The sequence below is a fragment of the Cyanistes caeruleus genome, chromosome 38 (genome assembly GCF_971803275.1).
Source record: "Cyanistes caeruleus chromosome 38, bCyaCae1.hap1.1, whole genome shotgun sequence".
NCBI classification, from domain to species: domain Eukaryota; kingdom Metazoa; phylum Chordata; class Aves; order Passeriformes; family Paridae; genus Cyanistes; species Cyanistes caeruleus.
This window is the reverse complement of record NC_141739.1, coordinates 823,526-846,904: the sequence shown is the minus strand read 5'-3', so window position 1 is coordinate 846,904 and position 23,379 is coordinate 823,526. Positions and strand designations below refer to the sequence as shown.

Here is a 23,379-nt window from a genome sequence, read left to right as displayed (position 1 = left end):
CCGCACCGAGAAGTAGTACTGGGGGGGACACGGGGGGGACACGGTCAGGGACACTGTCAGGGACACGGGGACACCGTCAGGGACACGGTGACACAGTCAGGGACACGGTGACACCGTCAGGGACACGGGGACACAGGGGTGACCCAGCCCACCCAGGCACTGCCCGGCTCCTGCCCCGCAAACAGCCGTACCGAGAAGTAGTACTGGGGGGGACACGGGGGGGGACACGGTCAGGGACACTGTCAGGGACAGGGGGACACCGTCAGGGACACGGGGACACCGTCAGGGACATGGGGACACAGGGGTGACCCAGCCCACCCAGGCACTGCCCGGCTCCTGCCCCGCAAACAGCCGCACCGAGAAGTAGTACTGGGGGGGACACGGGGGGGACACCGTCAGGGACACCGTCAGGGACATGGGGACACCGTCAGGGACACGGTGACACCGTCAGGGACATGGGGACACCGTCAGGGACACAGGGACACAGGGGTGACCCAGCCCACCCAGGCACTGCCCGGCTCCTGCCCCGCAAACAGCCGCACCGAGAAGTAGTACTGGGGGGGGGAAATGGGGGGGACACGGTCAGGGACACCGTCAGGGACATGGTGACACCGTCAGGGACATGGGGACACCATCAGGGACACAGGGACACAGAGGTGACCCAGCCCACCCAGGCACTGCCCGGCTCCTGCCCCGCAAACAGCCGCACCGAGAAGTAGTACTGGGGGGGACACGGGGGGGACACCGTCAGGGACACAGTCAGGGACACAGGGACACCGTCAGGGACATGGGGACACCATCAGGGACACGGGGGGGACACCGTCAGGGACACGGTGACACCGTCAGGGACACAGGGACACAGGGGTGACCCAGCCCACCCAGGCACTGCCCGGCTCCTGCCCCGCAAACAGCCGCACCGAGAAGTAGTACTGGGGGGGACACGGGGGGGACACGGTCAGGGACACCGTCAGGGACACGGTGACACCGTCAGGGACACGGTGACACCGTCAGGGACACGGTGACACCATCAGGGACACGGGGACACAGAGGTGACCCAGCCCACCCAGGCACTGCCCGGCTCCTGCCCCGCAAACAGCCGCACCGAGAAGTAGTACTGGGGGGGACACGGGGGGGACACGGTCAGGGACACCGTCAGGGACACGGGGACACCGTCAGGGACACGGGGACACGGTCAGGGACACGGTGACACCGTCAGGGACACGGGGACACCGTCAGGGACACGGTGACACCGTCAGGGACACGGGGACACCGTCAGGGACACAGGGACACAGGGGTGACCCAGCCCACCCAGGCACTGCCCGGCTCCTGCCCCGCAAACAGCCGCACCGAGAAGTAGTACTGGGGGGGACACGGGGGGGACACCGTCAGGGACATGGGGACACCGTCAGGGACATGGGGACACCGTCAGGGACACGGGGACACCATCAGGGACATGGGGACACCGTCAGGGACACGGGGACACCGTCAGGGACACCGTCAGGGACATGGGGACACCGTCGGGGACACCGTCAGGGACATGGGGACACCGTCAGGGACACGGGGGGGACACGGTCAGGGACATGGGGACATCGTCAGGGACATGAGGACACATCAGGGACATGGGGGGGACACCGTCAGGGACATGGGGACACCATCAGGGACACGGTCAGGGGTTTGGGGGTCCCAGGGGTTTTTGGGGGTCTCAGGGGTTGGGGTTTGGGGGTCTCAGGGGTTTGGGTTTGGGGGTCCCAGGGGGTTTTTGGGGGTTCCGTACGGTGGTGGTGTTCATGATGACCTCGGGGTCTCAGGGGTTGGGGTTTGGGGGTCTCAGGGGTCTCAGGGGTTTGGGGGTCTCAGGGGTCTCAGGGGTTGGGGTTTGGGGGTCTCAGGGGTCTCAGGGGTTTGGGGGTCTCAGGGGTCTCAGGGATTTGGGTTTGGGGGTCTCAGGGGTTTGGGTTTGGGGGTCTCAGGGGTCTCAGGGGTCTCAGGGGTCTCAGGGGTTTGGGGGTCTCAGGGGTTGGGGTTTGGGGGTCTCAGGGGTCTCAGGGGTTTGGGTTTGGGGGTCTCAGGGGTCTCAGGGGTTTGGGTTTGGGGGTCTCAGGGGTCTCAGGGGTTGGGGTTTGGGGGTCCCAGGGGGTTTTTGGGGGTCCCGTACCGTGGTGGTGTTCATGATGACCTCGGGGTCGTCGCGCTCGTCGGGCACCACGTCCTCCTCCAGCCGGGGCACGGGGGGGGGCGCGGGGGGGGGCGCAAACGGGGTCTTGCGGCCCTTGAACAGGAACCTGGGGGGGCACCGGGGGGGTCACCCCGCTTTGGGGACCCCCGGGGAACCCCCCAACACCCAGGGAACCCCTGACACCCCTCAGCGGCCAGCCTGGAGTCACTCAGGGACCCTCAGCGATGGCTGTCACCCCCTTTTGGGGACCCCCAGGCCCCCCAACAATGACCACCACCCCCTTTTGAAGACCCCCAGGCCCCCCCACAATGACCACCACCCCCTTTTGAGGACCCCCAGGCCCCCCACAATGACCACCACCCTCTTTTGGGGACCCCCAGGCCCCCCACAATGACCACCACCCCCTTTTGGGGACCCCCAGGCCCCCCAACAATGACCACCACCCCCTTTTGGGGACCCCCAGGCCCCCCACAATGACCACCACCCCCTTTTGGGGACCCTCATGGATTGGGGACCCCCCCACCAATGACCCCCCACCCCTTTCAGCCCCCCAACAATGACCACCATCCCCTTTTGGGGACCCCCAGGCCCCCCAACAATGACCACCACCCCCTTTTGAGGACCCCCAGGCCCCCCACCAATGACCACCACCCCCTTTTGGGGACCCCACCAATGACCACCACCCCCTTTTGGGGACCCCCAGGCCCCCCAACAATGACCACCACCCCCTTTTGGGGACCCCACCAATGACCACCACCCCCTTTTGGGGACCCCCAGGCCCCCAACAATGACCACCACCCCCTTTTGGGGACCCTCATGGATTGGGGACCCCCCACCAATGACCCCCCACCCCTTTCAGCCCCCCAACAATGACCACCACCCCCTTTTGGGGACCCCCAGGCCCCCCAACAATGACCACCACCCCCTTTTGGGGACCCCCAGGCCCCCCAACAATGACCACCACCCCCTTTTGGGGACCCCCAGGCCCCCCAACAATGACCACCACCCCCTTTTGAAGACCCCCAGGCCCCCCAACAATGACCACCACCCCCTTTTGGGGACCCTCATGGATTGGGGACCCCCCACCAATGACCCCCCACCCCTTTCAGGCCCCCAGCAATGACCACCACCCCCTTTTGGGGACCCCCAGGCCCCCCAACAATGACCACCACCCCCTTTTGGGGACCCTCATGGATTGGGGACCCCCCACCAATGACCCCCCACCCCTTTCAGCCCCCCAACAATGACCACCACCCCCTTTTGGGGACCCCCAGGCCCCCCACAATGACCACCACCCCCTTTTGAAGACCCCCAGGCCCCCCACAATGACCACCACCCTCTTTTGGGGACCCCCAGGCCCCCCACAATGACCACCACCCCCTTTTGGGGACCCCCAGGCCCCCCACAATGACCACCACCCTCTTTTGGGGACCCCCAGGCCCCCAACAATGACCACCACCCCCTTTTGGGGATCCCAAAGCCCCCCACCAATGACCACCACCCCCTTTCAGCCCCCCCAACAAAGACCACCACCCCCTTTTGGAGACCCCCACCCATGACCACCCCCCCTTTTGGGGCCCCTCATGGACTGGGGACCCCCACCCATGACTCCCCCTCCCCACTCACCCCCTCCTCGTCTTCCCCTTCTCGGTGGTCGCGTCCTTCTCGTTCTCCCCCCGGGGCTGCTCCCGGGGGGCCGCGCTGGCTGGGGAGGGGGCCGCGCCCCCCGCCCCCCCCTTCTCGCCCCCCTCCTCTCCCTCGGCGCCGCGGGGCCCGGCCGATCGCCGCAGCCGCTCGAACTCGGACAGGGGGTCCGCGCTGCCCTCCTCGGGGGGCTCCGGGGGGGGCGCCTGGGGCAGGGGGGTGGTCCCGGGGGTGCAGCGGAAGGTGGGGTGGAACTGCACCGGGAGGCTGAGGCGCAGGAAATGCAGCTCGGGGGGCGCGGCGGGGGTCCCGGAGCTGCGGTGGGACAGGCGCAGGCACGGGGGGGCGTCCACGGTGCCGTCCACGCGCGTCACCTGGGGACAGGGGACAGTGGGGGGACACTGGTGACACTGGGGGGACTTTGGGGGGACATTGGGGCATCCACGGTGCCGTCCACGCGCGTCACCTGGGGACAGGGGACAGTGGGGGGACATTGGGGTGACATTGGGGGGACTTTGGGGGGACATTGGGGTGTCCACGGTGCCGTCCACGCGCGTCACCTGGGGACAGGGACATTAGGGTGACACTGGGGGGACACTGGGGTGTCCACGGTGCCGTCCACGCGCGTCACCTGGGGACAGGGGACAGTGAGGGGACATTGGGGGGACACTGGGGGGACATTGGGGGGACACTGGGGTGACATTGGGGTGTCCACAGTGTCGTCCACACGCGTCACCTGGGGACAGGGGACAGTGGGGGGACATTGGGGTGACACTGGGGGGACATTGGGGGGACATTGGGGGGACATTGGGGGGACATTGGGGTGTCCACGGTGCCGTCCGCGCGCGTCACCTGGGGACAGTGGGGGGACACTGGTGACATTGGGGGGACATTGGGGTGTCCACAGTGCCGTCCACGCGGGTCACCTGGGGACAGGGGACAGTGGGGGGACATTGGGGGGACACTGGGGGGACACCGGGGGGACACTGGGGGGACATTGGGGCATCCACGGTGCCGTCCACGCGCGTCACCTGGGGACAGGGGACAGTGGGGGGACATTGGGGGGACATTGGGGGGACATTGGGGGGACACTGGGGTGTCCACGGTGCCGTCCACGCGCGTCACCTGGGGACGGGGGGGGACACAGGTGACATTGGGGGGACATTGGGGGGACACTGGGGTGTCCACGGTGCCGTCCACGCGCGTCACCTGGGGACAGGGGACAGCAGGGTGACATTGGGGGGACACTGGTGACACTGGGGGGACTTTGGGGGGACATTGGGGCATCCACGGTGCCGTCCGCGCGGGTCACCTGGGGACAGGGGACAGTGGGGGGACATTGGGGTGACATTGGGGGGACTTTGGGGGGACACTGGGGTGTCCACGGTGCCGTCCACGCGCGTCACCTGGGGACGGGGGGGGACACAGGTGACATTGGGGGGACATTGGGGTGACATTGGGGTGTCCACGGTGCCGTCCACGCGCGTCACCTGGGGACAGGGACATTAGGGTGACACTGGGGGGACATTGGGGGGACATTGGGGGGACATTGGGGTGACACTGGTGACACTGGGGGGACACTGGGGGGACATTGGGGCATCCATGGTGCCGTCCACGCGCGTCACCTGGGGACAGGGACATTAGGGTGACACTGGGGGGACAGTGGGGGGACATTGGGGGGACACTGGTGACATTGGGGGGACATTGGGGTGTCCACAGTGTCGTCCACGCGCGTCACCTGGGGACAGGGGACAGTGGGGGGACATTGGGGGGACATTGGGGTGTCCACGGTGCCGTCCACGCGCGTCACCTGGGGACGGGGGGGGGACACTGGTGACATTGGGGGGACATTGGGGGGACATTGGGGTGTCCACGGTGCCGTCCACGCGTGTCACCTGGGGACAGGGGACACTGGGGGGACATTGGGGTGACATTGGCATGGACTGGGGCAGGCTGTGGCTGAACCAGAGCGCGATGGGGACCCCCCAAACCCCCCCGAGACCCCTCCCCAGACCCCCCAGAGCCCTCACCTCGAGCTGGGGGTGCTCGGGGGGCACGGGGATGAACTGGGGCAGGCTGTGGCTGAACCAGAGCGCGATGGGGACCCCCCAAACCCCCCCAAACCCCCCCCAGACCCCCCCAGACCCCTCCCCAGACCCCCCAGAGCCCTCCCCAGAGCCCCCCAGAGCCCTCACCTCGAGCTGGGGGTGCTCGGGGGGCACGGGGATGAACTGGGGCAGGCTGTGGCTGAACCAGAGCGCGATGGGACGTTTCATGTTGATGGCGAAGGGCTCGTAGCCCTCCTGGAGGCCGCAGATGCCGAAGTAGCGCAGGGTCCCCACGTCCTGGCCCAGGTTCAGGTGCCCCTCCTGGCCCAGCCCCAGGCTGCACACCGGGACAAAGCCTGGGGGAATGGGGAGGGGTCAGCACTGAGACCCCAGACCCAGCCCAGAGCCCCCAAACCCACCCCCAGAGCCCCCAGCCCCACGTCCTGGCCCAGGTTCAGGTGCCCCTCCTGGCCCAGCCCCAGGCTGCACACCGGGACAAAGCCTGGGGGAATGGGGAGGGGTCAGCACTGAGACCCCAGACCCACCTCAGAGCCCCCAGACCCACCCCAGGGTGCCCAAACCCACCCCAGAGCCCCCAAACCCACCCCCAGAGCCCCCAAAACCACCCCCAGAGACCCCAGACCCACCCCAGGGTGCCCCCAGACCCACTCCAGGGTGCCCAAACCCACCCCAGAGACCCCAGACCCACCCCCAGAGCCCCCAGCGTGCCCCCAGACCCACCCCAAGGAGCACAAGGTGCCCCCAGCCCCACCCCAGAGCCCCCAGCCCCACCCCAGGGTGCCCCCAGACCCACCCCAGGGTGCCCAAACCCACCCCCAGAGACCCCAGCCCCACCCCCAGAGATGCCAAACCCACCCCCAGAGACCCCAGACCCACCCCCAGAGACCCCAGGGTGCCCCCAGACCCACCCCAAGGAGCACAGGGTGCCCCCAGCCCCACCCCAGAGCCCCCAGCCCCACCCCAGGGTGCCCCCAGACCCACCTCAGGGTGCCCAAACCCACCCCCAGAGACCCCAGACCCACCCCCAGAGATGCCAAACCCACCCCCAGAGACCCCAGACCCACCCCCAGAGACCCCAGCGTGCCCCCAGACCCACCCCAAGGAGCACAAGGTGCCCCCAGACCCACCCCAGAGCCCCCAGCCCCACCCCAGGGTGCCCCCAGACCCATCCCAGGGTGCCCAAACCCACCCCCAGAGACCCCAGACCCACCCCCAGAGACCCCAGACCCACCCCAGGGTGCCCAAACCCACCCCCAGAGACCCCAGACCCACCCCAGGGTGCCCAAACCCACCCCAGAGACCCCAGACCCACCCCCAGAGCCCCCAGCCCCACCCCAGAGCCCCCAGCGTGCCCCCAGACCCACCCCAAGGAGCACAAGGTGCCCCCAGACCCACCCCCAGAGCCCCCAGCCCCACCCCAGGCTCAATCCCCTCCTGCCCCACCCCACCCTCGGGTGACACCGGGGGGGTTTCACCCCCTCCCCCCTCCCCAGAGACCCCCGCAGCGGGACCCCCTCCCCTCTCACCGTCCCCCACGTCGAAGTCCCTGAAGGCCACCTCGGAGCCACCGTCCCCGATCAGCACCTCCCCGTTGAGGGTGAAGCTCATGTGGCACTCGCCCAGGTCGATCAGGCAGCCCACCACGTCCCCGGCCTGCCAGGAGCGGCCAAAGGACTCGCCACCCACGTGCCACCGCTGGGCCTGGGGACATTGGGGACACTCAGGGTCACACAGGGGTCACAGGGGTCACACAGAGGTCACAGGGGTCACAGGGCCCCACCACGTCCCCGGCCTGCCAGGAGCGGCCAAAGGACTCGCCACCCACGTGCCACCGCTGGGCCTGGGGACATTGGGGACACTCAGGGTCACAGGGGACATTGGGGACATTGGGGTCACTCAGGGGTCACAGGGCCCCACCACGTCCCCGGCCTGCCAGGAGCGGCCAAAGGACTCGCCACCCACGTGCCACCGCTGGGCCTGGGGACATTGGGGACACAGGAGGACATTGGGGACATTGGGGGACATTGGAGACATTGGGGACATTGGGGTCACACAGGGGTCACAGGGCCCCACCACGTCCCCGGCCTGCCAGGAGCGGCCAAAGGACTCGCCACCCACGTGCCACCGCTGGGCCTGGGGACATTGGGGACACAGGAGGACATTGGGGACATTGGGGGACATTGGAGACATTGGGGACATTGGGGTCACTCAGGGGTCACAGGGCCCCACCACGTCCCCGGCCTGCCAGGAGCGGCCAAAGGACTCGCCACCCACGTGCCACCGCTGGGCCTGGGGACATTGGGGACATTGGGGTCACACAGGGGTCACAGGGGTCACACAGGGGTCACTCAGGGGTCACAGGGCCCCACCACGTCCCCGGCCTGCCAGGAGCGGCCAAAGGACTCGCCACCCACGTGCCACCGCTGGGCCTGGGGACATTGGGGACACTCAGGGTCACACAGGGGTCACAGGGGACATTGGGGACATTGGGGACATTGGGGACATTGGGGTCACACAGGGGTCACAGGGCCCCACCACGTCCCCGGCCTGCCAGGAGCGGCCAAAGGACTCGCCACCCACGTGCCACCGCTGGGCCTGGGGACATTGGGGACACTCAGGGTCACACAGGGGTCACAGGGGACATTGGGGACATTGGGGTCACTCAGGGGTCACAGGGCCCCACCACGTCCCCGGCCTGCCAGGAGCGGCCAAAGGACTCGCCACCCACGTGCCACCGCTGGGCCTGGGGACATTGGGGACACAGGGGGACATTGGGGACATTGAGAACACACAGGGGTCACAGGGGTCACACAATGTCCCCCCACTGCCAGGGCTGCCCAAACGTCCCCCGTGTGTCCCTGAGTGTCCCCTGAGTGTCCCCCGAGCTCACCCTGTGCCCGTTGAAGACAAAGGCCATGTCCCACCCATGTCCCCTGAGTGTCCCCCCCATGTCCCCCCATGTCCCCTGAGTGTCCCTGAGTGTCCCCAATGTCCCCTCCATGTCCCCCCATATCCCCTGAGTGTCCCCTGAGTGTCCCCAATGTCCCCACATGTCCCCTGAGTGTCCCCTGAGTGTCCCCCGAGCTCACCCGGTGCCCGTTGAAGACGAAGGCCATGTCCCCCCCATGTCCCCCGAGTGTCCCCAATGTCCCCTGAGTGTCCCCAATGTCCCCTGAGTGTCCCCTGAGTGTCCCCCGAGCTCACCCGGTGCCCGTTGAAGACGAAGGCCATGTCCCCCCATGTCCCCTGAGTGTCCCCTGAGTGTCCCCAATGTCCCCCGAGTGTCCCCCGAGCTCACCCGGTGCCCGTTGAAGACGAAGGCCATGTCCCCCCATGTCCCCTGAGTGTCCCCTGAGTGTCCCCAAGTGTCCCCAATGTCCCCTGAGTGTCCCCTGAGTGTCCCCCGAGCTCACCCGGTGCCCGTTGAAGACAAAAGCCATGTCTCCCCCATGTCCCCCCATGTCCCCCCCATGTCCCCTGAGTGTCCCCAATGTCCCCTGAGTGTCCCCAGTGTCCCCCGAGCTCACCCTGTGCCCGTTGAAGACGAAGGCCATGTCCCCCCCATGTCCCCCCATGTCCCCTGAGTGTCCCCAATGTCCCCTCAGTGTCCCCCATGTCCCCTGAGTGTCCCCAATGTCCCCTGAGTGTCCCCAGTGTCCCCCGAGCTCACCCGGTGCCCGTTGAAGACGAAGGCCATGTCCCCCCATGTCCCCTGAGTGTCCCCAATGTCCCCTGAGTGTCCCCAGTGTCCCCCGAGCTCACCCGGTGCCCGTTGAAGACGAAGGCCATGTCCCCCCATGTCCCCCGAGTGTCCCCAATGTCCCCCGAACTCACCCGGTGCCCGTTGAAGACGAAGGCCATGTCCCCCCAATGTCCCCTGAGTGTCCCCAGTGTCCCCTGAGTGTCCCCAATGTCCCCTCCATGTCCCCCCATGTCCCCTGAGTGTCCCCCGAGCTCACCCGGTGCCCGTTGAAGACGAAGGCCATGTCCCCCCATGTCCCCTGAGTGTCCCCTGAGTGTCCCCAAGTGTCCCCCATGTCCCCTGAGTGTCCCCCGAGCTCACCCGGTGCCCGTTGAAGACGAAGGCCATGTCCCCCCATGTCCCCCCATGTCCCCCGAGTGTCCCCCATGTCCCCTGAGTGTCCCCCGAACTCACCCGGTGCCCGTTGAAGACGAAGGCCATGTCCCCCCCATGTCCCCCAATGTCCCCCCCATGTCCCCTGAGTGTCCCCTGAGTGTCCCCAGTGTCCCCCGAGCTCACCCTGTGCCCGTTGAAGACGAAGGCCATGTCGTCGGAGCCCAGCTCGGTGTCGGGGCGCAGCCCGGGCCGGGCCCAGCCCACGCGCATCTCGCCGGGGGTGACGGCCTGGAACTCGAAATACCAACGGCCGCTGCGCACGGCCGAGCTGCGCTCTGCCCGGAACAGCCGCGGCCGGGGGGCGCGGGGACCCCCGGGGACTGACCCCTGGGAGGCTGGGGGAGAGATGGGGGGTCAGCACCCCAAAAACTGCACCCAGAGACCCCAAAAACTGCACCCAGAGAGCACCCAGGGACCCCAGACTGCACCCAGAGAGACCCAAACTGCACCCAGAGCTGCGCTCTGCCCGGAACAGCCGCGGCCGGGGGGCGCGGGGACCCCCGGGGACTGACCCCTGGGAGGCTGGGGGGGAGAGCAGAGGGGTCAGCACCCCAAAAACGGGACATGGAACCCCAAAAACTGCACCCAGAGAGCACCCAGAGCCCCCAAACTGCACCCAGAGAGCACCCCGAGCTGCGCTCTGCCCGGAACAGCCGCGGCCGGGGGGCGCGGGGACCCCCGGGGACTGACCCCTGGGAGGCTGGGGGAGAGATGGGGGGTCAGCACCCCAAAAACTGCACCCAGAGACCCCAAAAACTGCACCCAGAGAGCACCCAGGGACCCCAGACTGCACCCAGAGAGACCCAAACTGCACCCAGAGCTGCGCTCTGCCCGGAACAGCCGCGGCCGGGGGGCGCGGGGACCCCCGGGGACTGACCCCTGGGAGGCTGGGGGAGAGCAGAGGGGTCAGCACCCCAAAAACTGCACCCAGAGAGCACCCAGAGCCCCCAAACTGCACCCAGGGACCCCAAACTGCACCCAGAGACCCCAAAAACTGCACCCAGGGACCCCAAACTGCACCCAGAGCCCCCAAACTGCACCCAGAGCCCCCAAACTGCACCCAGAGCCCCCAAACTGCACCCAGGGACCCCCAAACTGCACCCAGGGACCCCAAACAGCACCCCGAGCTGCGCTCTGCCCGGAACAGCCGCGGCCGGGGGGCGCGGGGACCCCCGGGGACACAGCCCTGGGAGGCTGGGGGAGAGATGGGGGGTCAGCACCCCAAAAACTGCACCCAGAGAGACCCAGAGAGCACCCAGAGCCCCCAAACTGCACCCAGAGACCCCAAACTGCACCCCGAGCTGCGCTCTGCCCGGAACAGCCGCGGCCGGGGGGCGCGGGGACCCCCGGGGACTGACCCCTGGGAGGCTGGGGGAGAGCAGAGGGGTCAGCACCCCAAAAACGGGACATTGAACCCCAAAAACTGCACCCAGGGACCCCAAAAACTGCACCCAGGGACCCCCAGACTGCACCCCGAGCTGCGCTCTGCCCGGAACAGCCGCGGCCGGGGGGCGCGGGGACCCCCGGGGACACAGCCCTGGGAGGCTGGGGGAGACATGGGGGGTCAGCACTCCAAAAACTGCACCCAGAGAGACCCAAACTGCACCCAGGGACCCCAAACTGCACCCAGAGCCCCCAAACTGCACCCAGAGCCCCCAAACTGCACCCAGAGAGACCCAAACTGCACCCAGAGCCCCCAAACTGCACCCCGAGCTGCGCTCTGCCCGGAACAGCCGCGGCCGGGGGGCGCGGGGACCCCCGGGAACTGACCCCTGGGAGGCTGGGGGAGAGATGGGGGGTCAGCACCCCAAAAACTGCACCCAGAGAGACCCAAAAACTGCACCCAGAGAGACCCAAACTGCACCCAGAGAGACCCAGAGAGCACCCAGAGCTGCGCTCTGCCCGGAACAGCCGCGGCCGGGGGGCGCGGGGACCCCCGGGGACACAGCCCTGGGAGGCTGGGGGAGAGCAGAGGGGTCAGCACCCCAAAAACGGGACATTGAACCCCAAAAACTGCACCCAGGGACCCCAAAAACTGCACCCAGGGACCCCCAGACTGCACCCCGAGCTGCGCTCTGCCCGGAACAGCCGCGGCCGGGGGGCGCGGGGACCCCCGGGGACACAGCCCTGGGAGGCTGGGGGAGAGATGGGGGGTCAGCACTCCAAAAACTGCACCCAGAGAGACCCAAACTGCACCCAGGGACCCCAAACTGCACCCAGAGCCCCCAAACTGCACCCAGAGCCCCCAAACTGCACCCAGAGCTGCGCTCTGCCCGGAACAGCCGCGGCCGGGGGGCGCGGGGACCCCCGGGGACTGACCCCTGGGAGGCTGGGGGAGAGCAGAGGGGTCAGCACCCCAAAAACTGCACCCAGAGACCCCCAAACTGCACCCAGAGAGACCCAAACTGCACCCAGGGACCCCAAACTGCACCCAGAGCCCCCAGACTGCACCCAGAGCTGCGCTCTGCCCGGAACAGCCGCGGCCGGGGGGCGCGGGGACCCCCGGGGACACAGCCCTGGGAGGCTGGGGGAGAGCAGAGGGGTCAGCACCCCAAAAACGGGACATGGAACCCCAAAAACTGCACCCAGGGACCCCCAAACTGCACCCAGAGCCCCCAAACTGCACCCAGGGACCCCAAACTGCACCCAGAGACCCCAAACTGCACCCAGAGACCCCAAAAACTGCACCCAGAGACCCCCAAACTGCACCCAGGGACCCCCAAACTGCACCCAGAGCTGCGCTCTGCCCGGAACAGCCGCGGCCGGGGGGCGCGGGGACCCCCGGGGACACAGCCCTGGGAGGCTGGGGGAGAGATGGGGGGTCAGCACCCCAAAAACTGCACCCAGGGACCCCAAAAACTGCACCCAGAGAGCACCCAGGGACCCCCAAACTGCACCCAGAACCCCCAAACTGCACCCAGGGACCCCAAAATGGGACATTGGACCCCAAAAACGGGACATTGGACCCCAAAAACTGAACCCAGAGAGACCCAAACTGCACCCAGAGAGCACCCAGAGCCCCCAAACTGCACCCAGAGCCCCCAAACTGCACCCAGGGACCCCAAACTGCAGCCAGGGACCCCAAAATGGGACACTGGACCCCAAAAACGGGACACGGAACCCCAAAAACTGCGCCCAGAGAGACCCAAAACGTCCCCAGAGCACCCCTGAGCCTCCACTCATGCGTCTCGAGGTCAGGGGACCACCCAAACCCTCCCAGATGTCCCCAGATGTCCTCAAAATGTCCCCAGATGTCCCCAGATGCTCCCAGATGTCCCCAGAAGGACCCCCAGATGATCCCCAGCCATCCCCAGGTGTCCCCAGGTGTCCCCAGGTGTCCCCAGGTGCCCCCAGGTGTGTCCCCAGCTGTCCCCAGGTGTCCCCAGCTGTCCCCAGCCATCCCCATGTGTCCCCAGCCGTCCCCAGCCATCCCCAGCTGTCCCCAGGTGTCCCCAGCTGTCCCCAGCTGTCCCCACATGGTCCCCAGGTGTCCCCAGCTGTCCCCAGCTGTCCCCAGCCATCCCCAGGTGTCCCCAGCCATCCCCAGGTGTCCCCAGGGTGTCCCCAGCTGTCCCCTCATGGTCCCCAGGTGTCCCCAGCCATCCCCAGCCATCCCCAGCCGTCCCCAGCCATCCCCAGGTGTGTCCCCAGGTATCCCCAGCCATCCCCAGCTGTCCCCAGCTGTCCCCAGGTGTGTCCCCAGGTGTCCCCACATGGTCCCCTCATGGTCCCCAGGTGTCCCCAGGTGTCCCCAGCCATCCCCAGGTGTCCCCAGCCATCCCCAGCTGTCCCCACATGGTCCCCAGCTGTCCCCAGGTGTCCCCAGCTGTCCCCAGGTGTGTCCCCAGCCATCCCCAGGTGTCCCCAGGTGTCCCCAGGTGTCCCCAGGTGTCCCCTGGCCCCACTCACGCGTCTCCTGGTCGGGGGGCTCGATGTTGTAGCCGTAGCCCAGCAGGGTCCGCACGGCCTGGCACAGGCTCTCGCGGTTGGTGGCCTTGGTCCCCTCGTCCAGGAGGTTGTAGGGGACCAGCCGAGGGTTCCGCTTGTTCTTGATGTCCTGGGGACACGGGGACAGCGCGGTCAGGGCCTGGGGACACCCTGGGGACACCCTGGGGACACCCTGGGGACACGGGGACAGCCCTGGGGGTGTGGGGACACCCTGGGGACACGGGGACAGCGTGGTCAGGGCCTGGGGACACCTGGGGACACAGGGCTGGGACACCACAGGGGACAAGGGGCGGTTTGGGGTGTCCATGGGAGGATTTGGGGGGCTCTGGGGTGGGTGGGGGTCTCTCAGTGGTGTCTGGGGGTCTCTCGGTGGGTTTCGGGGGGCTCTGGGGTGGGTGGGGGTCTCTCAGAGGGTTTGGGGGGCTCTGGGGTGGGTGGGGGTCTCCTCTCAGAGGGGTCTGGGGTCCCACCTGGGTGGTGCTGTAGGTCCAGCCCTGCTGGGGACACCCTGGGGACACCCTGGGTGGGTTTGGGTGTCCCTTGGGGTTTGGGTGTCCCTGGGAGGGTTTGGGGGGCTCAGGGGTGGGTGGGGGTCTCTCGGTGGGGTTTGGGGGGCTCTGGGGTGGGTGGGGGTCTCTCGGTGGGGTTTGGGGGGCTCTGGGGTGGGTGGAGGTCTCCTCTCAGAGGGGTCTGGGGTCCCACCTGGGTGGTGCTGTAGGTCCAGCCCTGCTGGGGACACCCTGGGTGGGTTTGGGTGTCCCAGGGAGGGTTTGGGGGGCTCTGGGGTGGGTGGGGGTCTCTCGGTGGGGTTCGGGGGGCTCTGGGGTGGGTGGGGGTCTCTCAGAGGGGTCTGGGGTCCCACCTGGGTGGTGCTGTAGGTCCAGCCCTGCTGGACCCTGTCCCGGGCCCAGACGTTGTGGCCGTTCTCGGCCAGCCGATCCACCAGGGTCAGCTGCGCCGGGGTCAGCCGGACGTGGGACAGGTCCAGCGGCGCCGGCTTGTACCCGTTGGACATGGTGTACCTGGAGAGGGGGGGACACACCTGTGGGACCCCCCTGGGGCACCCCGAGACCCCCCTGGGGCACCCCGGGACCCCCCTGGGGCACCCCGGGACCCCCCACCCACAGGGAACCCATCAAACCCTCCCCAAAGCCCCTCCATGGTCTCCAAACTGGGACACCCCAACCCAAACTGGGACACCCCAGCCCAAACCTCACCTGTTGGACAGGTGGGGACACACCTGAGGGACCCCCCTGGGGCACCCCAGGACCCCCCTAGGGCACCTCGGGACCCCCAGAGCCCCCCCAGCCATGGGGACCCCTGGAAGGACCCCCCAAAGCCCCTCCATGGTCTCCAAACTGGGACACCCCAACCCAAACTGGGACACCCCAACCCAAACTGGGACACCCCAACCCAACCCTCACCTGTTGGACAGGTGGGGACACACCTGAGGGACCCCCCTGGGGCACCTCGGGACCCCCATGGGGCACCTCGGGACCCCCAGAACTCCCCCCAGCCACGGGGGACCCCTGGAAGGACCCCCCAGAAGCTCCCCCAGGACACCAAAACTGGGATTTCCCAAACTGGGACCCCAAACTGGAACTGAGACCCCCCCCAAACTGGGATCCCCCCCCAAACTGGGATCCCCCCCCAAACTGAGATACCCCCCCCAAACTGGGATCCCCCCCCCCAAACTGGGATCCCCCAGACCCCCCCAGAGCCCCCCAGAGCCCCCCAGAGCCCCCCAGAGCCCCCCCAAACTCACGATTTGGGCAGTTTGATTTTCTTCAGGTTCTCCTCGGCTTTCTCGTCCGCCATCCCCACGTGGCAGCCCAGGGCCAGCAGCGTCCTGGGGGCACCCCAAAAATCAGCACCCCAAAAATCAGCACCCCCAAAATCTCCCCAAATATCAGCACCCCAAAAATCAGCACCCCAAAAATCAGCACCCCCAGATCTCCCCAAAAATCAGCACCCCAAAAATCAGCACCCCAAAAAACAGCACCCCAAAAATCTCCCCAAAAACCAGCACCCCCAAATCTCCCCAAAAATCAGCACCCCAAAATCCCCCCAAATATCAGCACCCCAAAAATCAGCACCCCCAGATCTCCCCAAAAACCAGCACCCCAAAAATCAGCACCCCAAAATCTCCCCAAATATCAGCACCCCAAAAATCAGCACCCCAAAATCTCCCCAAAAATCAGCACCCCAAAAATCAGCACCCCCAAAATCTCCCCAAATATCAGCACCCCAAAAATCAGCACCCCCAGATCTCCCCAAAAATCAGCACCCCAAAAATCAGCACCCCCAAATCTCCCCAAATATCAGCACCCCCAAAGACCCCCCAAAAATCAGCACCCCAAAAATCAGCACCCCCAAAGACCCCCCAAAAATCAGCACCCCAAAAATCAGCACCCCAAAAATCAGCACCCCAAAAATCAGCACCCCCAGATCTCCCCAAAAATCAGCACCCCAAAAATCAGCACCCCCAGATCTCCCCAAAAATCAGCACCTCAAAATCAGCACCCCAAAAACCAGCACCCCAAAATCCCCCCCAAAATCCCCCCCACCCAAAAATCCCCCCCACCCCAAAATCCCCCCCACCCCAAAATCCCCCCCACCCCAAAAAATCCACCCCAAAATCCCCCCCAGGCTGAGAGAGGGGACCCCCAAACCCACTCAATTTTGGGGTGATACCCCAAAAACCCCTCCCCAAACCAGGGACACCCCCAAGGAGGGGGGGGGACACCCCCAAACCCGCGGGACCCCCCCTCACTTGAGGGTCTCCCCCGACATCTGGAGGTTGTAGCCGCGCTCGGGGTCGGGGAGGCTGTGGAAGCTCAGCAGGCAGGGGTGGAGGCGCTGCACGTCATCCCGCACCTGGGGCACCCCAAAAACACCCCCTCAGCACCCCAAAAACACCTCCTGGACACCGGGACCCCCCCCCAAAAAAGGGACCCCCCCCAAAAATGGATCTGAACTTTGGGACCCCCAAAAGGAGCCCCCAGTGAAACCAGGGATCAAAGGAATCAAAGACTGGGGCACCCCAAAAACACCCCTCAGCACCCCAAAACCCATCCTGAGCACCCCAAAAACACCCCCTCAGCACCCCAAAAACACCTCCTGGACACCGGGACCCCCCCCCCAAAAAAAGGGACCCCCCCCAAAAATGGATCTGAACTTTGGGGACCCCCAAAAGGAGCCCCCACTGCAGCCAGGGATCAATGGAAAACACCCCCTGAGCACCCCAAAAACGCCTCCTGAGCACCCCAAAAACACCCCCTGAGCACCCCAAAAACACCTCCTGAACACGGGGACCCCCCCCAAAAAAGGGACCCCCCCCAAAAATGGATCTGAACTTTGGGACCCCCAAAAGGAGCCCCCAGTGAAACCAGGGATCAAAGCCTGGGGCACCCCAAAACCCATCCTGAACACCCCAAAACCCATCCTGAGCACCCCAAAAACACCCCCTCAGCACCCCAAAAACACCTCCTGGACACCGGGACCCCCCCCCAAAAAAGGGACCCCCCCCAAAAATGGATCTGAACTTTGGGACCCCCAAAAGGAGCCCCCACTTCAGCCAGGGATCAAAGCCTGGGGCACCCCAAAACCCATCCTGAGCACCCCAAAAACACCCCCTCAGCACCCCAAAAACACCTCCTGGACACCGGGACCCCCCCCAAAAAAAGAGACCCCCCCCAAAAATGGATCTGAACTTTGGGACCCCCAAAAGGAGCCCCCAGTGAAACCAGGGATCAAAGCTTGGGGCACCCCAAAAACACCTCCTGAGCACCCCAAAACCCATCCTGAGCACCCCAAAAACACCCCCTCAGCACCCCAAAAACACCCCCTGGACACCGGGACCCCCCCCAAAAAAGGGACCCCCCCCAAAAATGGATCTGAACTTTGGGACCCCCAAAGGAGCCCCCACTGCAGCCAGGGATCAATGGAAAACACCTCCTGAGCACCCCAAAAACACCCCTCAGCACCCCAAAAACACCCCCTGAACACCGGGACCCCCCCCCCAAAAAAAAGGGACCCCCCCCAAAAATGGATCTGAACTTTGGGACCCCCAAAAGGAGCCCCCAGTGAAACCAGGGATCAAAGCCTGGGGCACCCCAAAAACACCCCCTGAGCACCCCAAAACCCATCCTGAGCACCCCAAAAACACCCCCTGAGCACCCCAAAAACACCTTTTTGGGTTCCCAGGGTGAAATTTGGGGTTCCCAGGATGGATTTTGGGGTCCCCAGGGGGTTTTTGGGGTCCCCCACTCACAGGCCCTGCTCGATGCGGGTCAGGGCTCAGAGCTCAGGGTGGGTTTGGGGGGTTTGGGGTTCCTGGGCGGATTTTGGGGTTCCTGGATAAATTTTGGGGTTCCCCAGGGGAATTTTGGGGTTCCCAGTGTGAATTTTGGGGTTCTCTGGGTGGATTTTGGGGTTCCCAGGGTGAATTTTGGGGTTCCCCAAGGTGAATTTTGGGGTTCCCCAGGGGATTTTGGGGTCCCCCACTCACAGGCCCGTAGGTCCAGCCCTGCTCGATGCGGGTCAGGGCCCACAGCTCAGGGTGGGTTTGGGGGGGTTTGGGGTTCCCAGGGTGAATTTTGGGGTTCCTGGGGGGATTTTGGGGTTCCCCAGGGTGATTTTGGGGTCCCCAGGGGGATTTTGGGGTCCCCCACTCACAGGCCCGTAGGTCCAGCCCTGCTCGATGCGGGTCAGGGCCCACAGCTCAGGGTGGGTTTGGGGTTCCTGGGGGGATTTTGGGGTTCCCCAGGGGGATTTTGGGGTTCCCCAGGGGGATTTTGGGGGTCCCAAGGTGAATTTTGGGGTTCCCCAGGGGATTTTGGGGTCCCCCACTCACAGGCCCGTAGGTCCAGCCCTGCTCGATGCGGGTCAGGGCCCAAAGCTCAGGGTGGGTTTGGGGGGTTTGGGGTTCCCAGGTTGAATTTTGGGGTTCCCCAGGGGATTTTGGGGTTCCCCAGGGTGAATTTTGGGGTTCCCCAGGGGGATTTTGGGGTCCCCCACTCACAGGCCCGTAGGTCCAGCCCTGCTCGATGCGGGTCAGGGCCCACAGCTCAGGGTGGGTTTGGGGTTCCTGGGGGGATTTTGGGGTTCCCCAGGGGGATTTTGGGGTCCCAAGGTGAATTTTGGGGTTCCCCAGGGGATTTTGGGGTCCCCCACTCACAGGCCCGTAGGTCCAGCCCTGCTCGATGCGGGTCAGGGCCCACAGCTCGTGGATGTTCTCCGCCAGCTTCTCCCGGATGCGCTCCAGGTGTGGGGGCAGCACGATCTGGGGGGGGGAAAGGGGGCGTTGGACCCCCATAATCCCTATAAACACCCCAAAATCCCCCAAACCCCATCTCAAACCCCCCAAACCCACCCCAATCCCCCCAATCCTCATCCCAAACCCCCCAAATCCCTCCCCAAATCCCCCCCCAAACCCCCCCAAAGCCCCCAATGCCCCCCAAACCCCTCCCCAATCCCCCCAAACCCCATCTCGAACCCCCCAAACCCCTCCCCAAACCCCCCAAACCCCTCCCCAATCCCCCCAAACCCAATCTCAAACCCCCCAAACCCCTCCCCAATCCCCCCAAACCCCCCAAATCCCACTCCAACCCCCCTAATCCTTCCAAACCCCCTCCCCAACTCCCCCCCAAACCCCTCCCCAATCCCCCCAAACCCTTCCCCAATCCCCCAATGCCCCCAAACCCACCCCAATCCCCCCAAACCTCATCCCAATCCCCCCAAACCCCTCCCCAATCCCCCCAAACCCCTCCCCAATCCCCCTTCACCCCCCAAATCCCACTCCAACCCCCCTAATCCTTCCAAACCCCCTCCCCAACTCCCCCCCAAACCCCCCAATGCCCCCCAAACCTCATCCCAATCCCCCCAAACCCCTCCCCAATCCCCCTTCACCCCCCAAATCCCACTCCAACCCCCCTAATCCTCCCAAACCCCCTCCCCAACTCCCCCCCAAACCCCTCCCCAATCCCCCCAAACCCTTCCCCAATCCCCCCAATCCCCTCCCCAATCCCCCAATGCCCCCAAACCCACCCCAATCCCCCCAAACTTCACCCCAAACCCCTCCCCAATCCCCCCAAACCCCTCCCCAATCCCCCCATAACCCCCCCAAACCCCTCCCCAATCCCCCCATAACCCCCCCCAAACCCTTCCCCAATCCCCCCAATCCCCTCCCCAATCCCCCAATGCCCCCAAACCCACCCCAATCCCCCCAAACCTCATCCCAAACCCCCCAAACCCCTCCCCAATCCCCCCAAACCCCTCCCCAATCCCCCCAATCCTCATCCCAAACCCCCTCCCCAACTCCCCCCCAAACCGCCCCCCAAACTGCCCCCCAAACCCCCCCCCAAACCCCCCAAACCCCCTCCAACGCCCCCCAGCCCCCCGTTTCCGACCTGCTGCGTGTCCACGGGGCAGGGGGTGAAGGCGGTGTGGGGCAGGGCGCGGCTGGGCCCCAGCAGGCTGCGGCTGCCGGGGGGCGCGGAGCCCCTGTAGGCCGTCAGCGGCTCCAGGCGCAGCCGCTCGCGGGGCAGCAGCGCCTCGGCGCACGGCGCGTAACCGGGAGGGGGCACGAAACGGAACTCGCCGTGACGGCCCCCCAGCAGGAAACGCAGCCTGGGGGACATCAGAGACCCCATAGGGACCCCATAGATCCCATAGGGACCCCATAGATCCCATAGATCCCATAGAGACCCCACAGACCCCATAGATCCCATAGAGACCCTACAGACCCCATAGATCCCATAGAGACCCCATAGATCCCATAGAGACCCTACAGACCCCATAGATCCCATAGAGACCCCATAGATCCCATAGAGACCCTACAGACCCCATGGATCCCATAGGGACCCCACAGACCCCATAGATCCCATAGAGACCCCATAGATCCCATAGAGACCCTACAGACCCCATAGATCCCATAGAGACCCTACAGACCCCATAGATCCCATGGAGACCCCATAGATCCCATAGAGACCCCACAGACCCCATAGATCCCATAGAGACCCTACAGACCCCACAGACCCCATAGATCCCATAGAGACCCTACAGACCCCATAGATCCCATAGAGACCTTACAGACCCCATAGAGACCCCACAGACCCCATAGATCCCACAGAGACCCCACAGACCCCATAGATCCCATAGAGACCCTACAGACCCCACAGACCCCATAGATCCCATAGAGACCCTACAGACCCCATAGGGACCCCATAGATCCCATAGAGACCCCACAGACCCCATAGATCCCATAGAGACCCTACAGACCCCATAGGGACCCCATAGATCCCATAGAGACCCCACAGACCCCATAGATCACCCCCAGCAGAAACTCCTTTCAGAGCCCCCAGCCCCATCTCACAGCCCCCAGCCCCCATCTCACAGCCCCCAGCCCCATCTCACAGCCCCCAGCCCCCATCTCACAGCCCCCAGCCCCATCTCACAGCCCCCAGCCCCATCTCAGAGCCCCCAGCCCCATCTCACAGCCCCCAGCCCCATCTCAGAGCCCCCAGCCCCATTTCACAGCCCCCAGCCCCCTCCCCACCCCCCCTCAAGTGCCCCCCTCCCCATTTTCGGGGTGTCCCCCCCTCACCGGACCCCGGCCGAGAAGCTGGCCACGGGGGTGAAGAGCGTGTCCAGGTTGAAGCCCTCGAGGACGCCCTGGACGGGGGCCCCGTTGAGGCGGAAAGAGGCGCTGGGGACCCCCAGATCCAGGCAGCAGCTGACCACGTCCCCCTCGGCCAGAGCCCGGCGCTGGGGGGACGCCACGGCCTTGGGGACACCCCCTGGGGGGACACACAGGGGTCACAGGGGTCACACAGGGGTCACACAGGGGTCAGGGGGGGTCTCAGGGGTCACACAGGGGTCAGGGGGTCACACAGGGGTCAGAGGGACCCCCAAATCCAGGCAGCAGCTGACCACGTCCCCCTCGGCCAGAGCCCGCCGCTGGGGGGACGCCACGGCCTTGGGGACACCCCCTGGGGGGACACACGGGGGTCACAGGGGTCACAGGGGTCACACAGGGGTCACACAGGGGTCAGGGGGACCCCCAAATCCAGGCAGCAGCTGACCACGTCCCCCTCGGCCAGAGCCCGCCGCTGGGGGGACGCCACGGCCTTGGGGACACCCCCTGGGGGGACACGGGGGTCACTCAGGGGTCAGGGGGTCACACAGGGGTCAGGGGGGTCAGGGGGACCCCCAAATCCAGGCAGCAGCTGACCACGTCCCCCTCGGCCAGAGCCCGGCCTTGGGGACACCCCCTGGGGGGACACGGGGGTCACTCAGGGGTCACACAGGGGTCAGGGGGTCACACAGGGGTCAGGGGGGTCAGGGGGACCCCCAGATCCAGGCAGCAGCTGACCACGTCCCCCTCGGCCAGAGCCCGGCGCTGGGGGGACGCCACGGCCTTGGGGACACCCCCTGGGGGGACACGGGGGTCACAGGGGTCACACAGGGGTCACACAGGGGTCAGGGGGTCACACAGGGGTCAGGGGGACCCCCAGATCCAGGCAGCAGCTGACCACGTCCCCCTCGGCCAGAGCCCGCCGCTGGGGGGACGCCACGGCCTTGGGGACACCCCCTGGGGGGACACGGGGGTCACTCAGGGGTCAGGGGGTCACACAGGGGTCACACAGGGGTCAGAGGGACCCCCAAATCCAGGCAGCAGCTGACCACGTCCCCCTCGGCCAGAGCCCGGCGCTGGGGGGACGCCACGGCCTTGGGGACACCCCCTGGGGGGACACACAGGGGTCACAGGGGTCACACAGGGGTCAGGGGGGGTCTCAGGGGTCAGAGGGGTCAGGGGGACCCCCAGATCCAGGCAGCAGCTGACCACGTCCCCCTCGGCCAGAGCCCGGCGCTGGGGGGACGCCACGGCCTTGGGGACACCCCCTGGGGGGACACGGGGGTCACTCAGGGGCCACAGGGGTCACACAGGGGTCAGGGGGGTCAGGGGGACCCCCAAATCCAGGCAGCAGCTGACCACGTCCCCCTCGGCCAGAGCCCGGCGCTGGGGGGACGCCACGGCCTTGGGGACACCCCCTGGGGGGACACACAGGTCACTCAGGGGTCACAGGGGTCAGGGGGGGGGGTCAGGGGGGTCAGGGGGACCCCCAAATCCAGGCAGCAGCTGACCACGTCCCCCTCGGCCAGAGCCCGCCGCTGGGGGGACGCCACGGCCTTGGGGACACCCCCTGGGGGGACACACAGGGGTCACAGGGGTCAGGGGGTCACACAGGGGTCACACAGGGGTCAGGGGGACCCCCAGATCCAGGCAGCAGCTGACCACGTCCCCCTCGGCCAGAGCCCGGCGCTGGGGGGACGCCACGGCCTTGGGGACACCCCCTGGGGGGACACACAGGGGTCACAGGGGTCACACAGGGGTCAGGGGG

The 23,379-nt window shown here is 66.5% G+C and overlaps 1 protein-coding gene across 1 annotated transcript in view; it reads right to left on the bottom strand.

Annotated features, from left to right (window-relative positions):
• RYR1 (ryanodine receptor 1) overlaps window positions 1-23,379 on the bottom strand; it is a 172,427-nt gene that overhangs the window by 114,596 nt on the left and 34,452 nt on the right. Inside the window, exons 19-30 of the mRNA XM_086872036.1 lie at window positions 21,582-21,774; window positions 20,386-20,605; window positions 19,155-19,259; window positions 16,749-16,852; window positions 15,741-15,824; window positions 14,838-14,997; window positions 13,937-14,084; window positions 10,151-10,362; window positions 7,416-7,590; window positions 6,016-6,224; window positions 3,803-4,194; window positions 2,156-2,282 (exon numbers count right to left, since the gene is read on the bottom strand). Coding sequence (XP_086728162.1) covers window positions 2,156-2,282; window positions 3,803-4,194; window positions 6,016-6,224; window positions 7,416-7,590; window positions 10,151-10,362; window positions 13,937-14,084; window positions 14,838-14,997; window positions 15,741-15,824; window positions 16,749-16,852; window positions 19,155-19,259; window positions 20,386-20,605; window positions 21,582-21,774 — 2,129 coding nt within the window. The remainder of the gene's footprint in view (window positions 1-2,155; window positions 2,283-3,802; window positions 4,195-6,015; window positions 6,225-7,415; window positions 7,591-10,150; window positions 10,363-13,936; window positions 14,085-14,837; window positions 14,998-15,740; window positions 15,825-16,748; window positions 16,853-19,154; window positions 19,260-20,385; window positions 20,606-21,581; window positions 21,775-23,379) is intronic.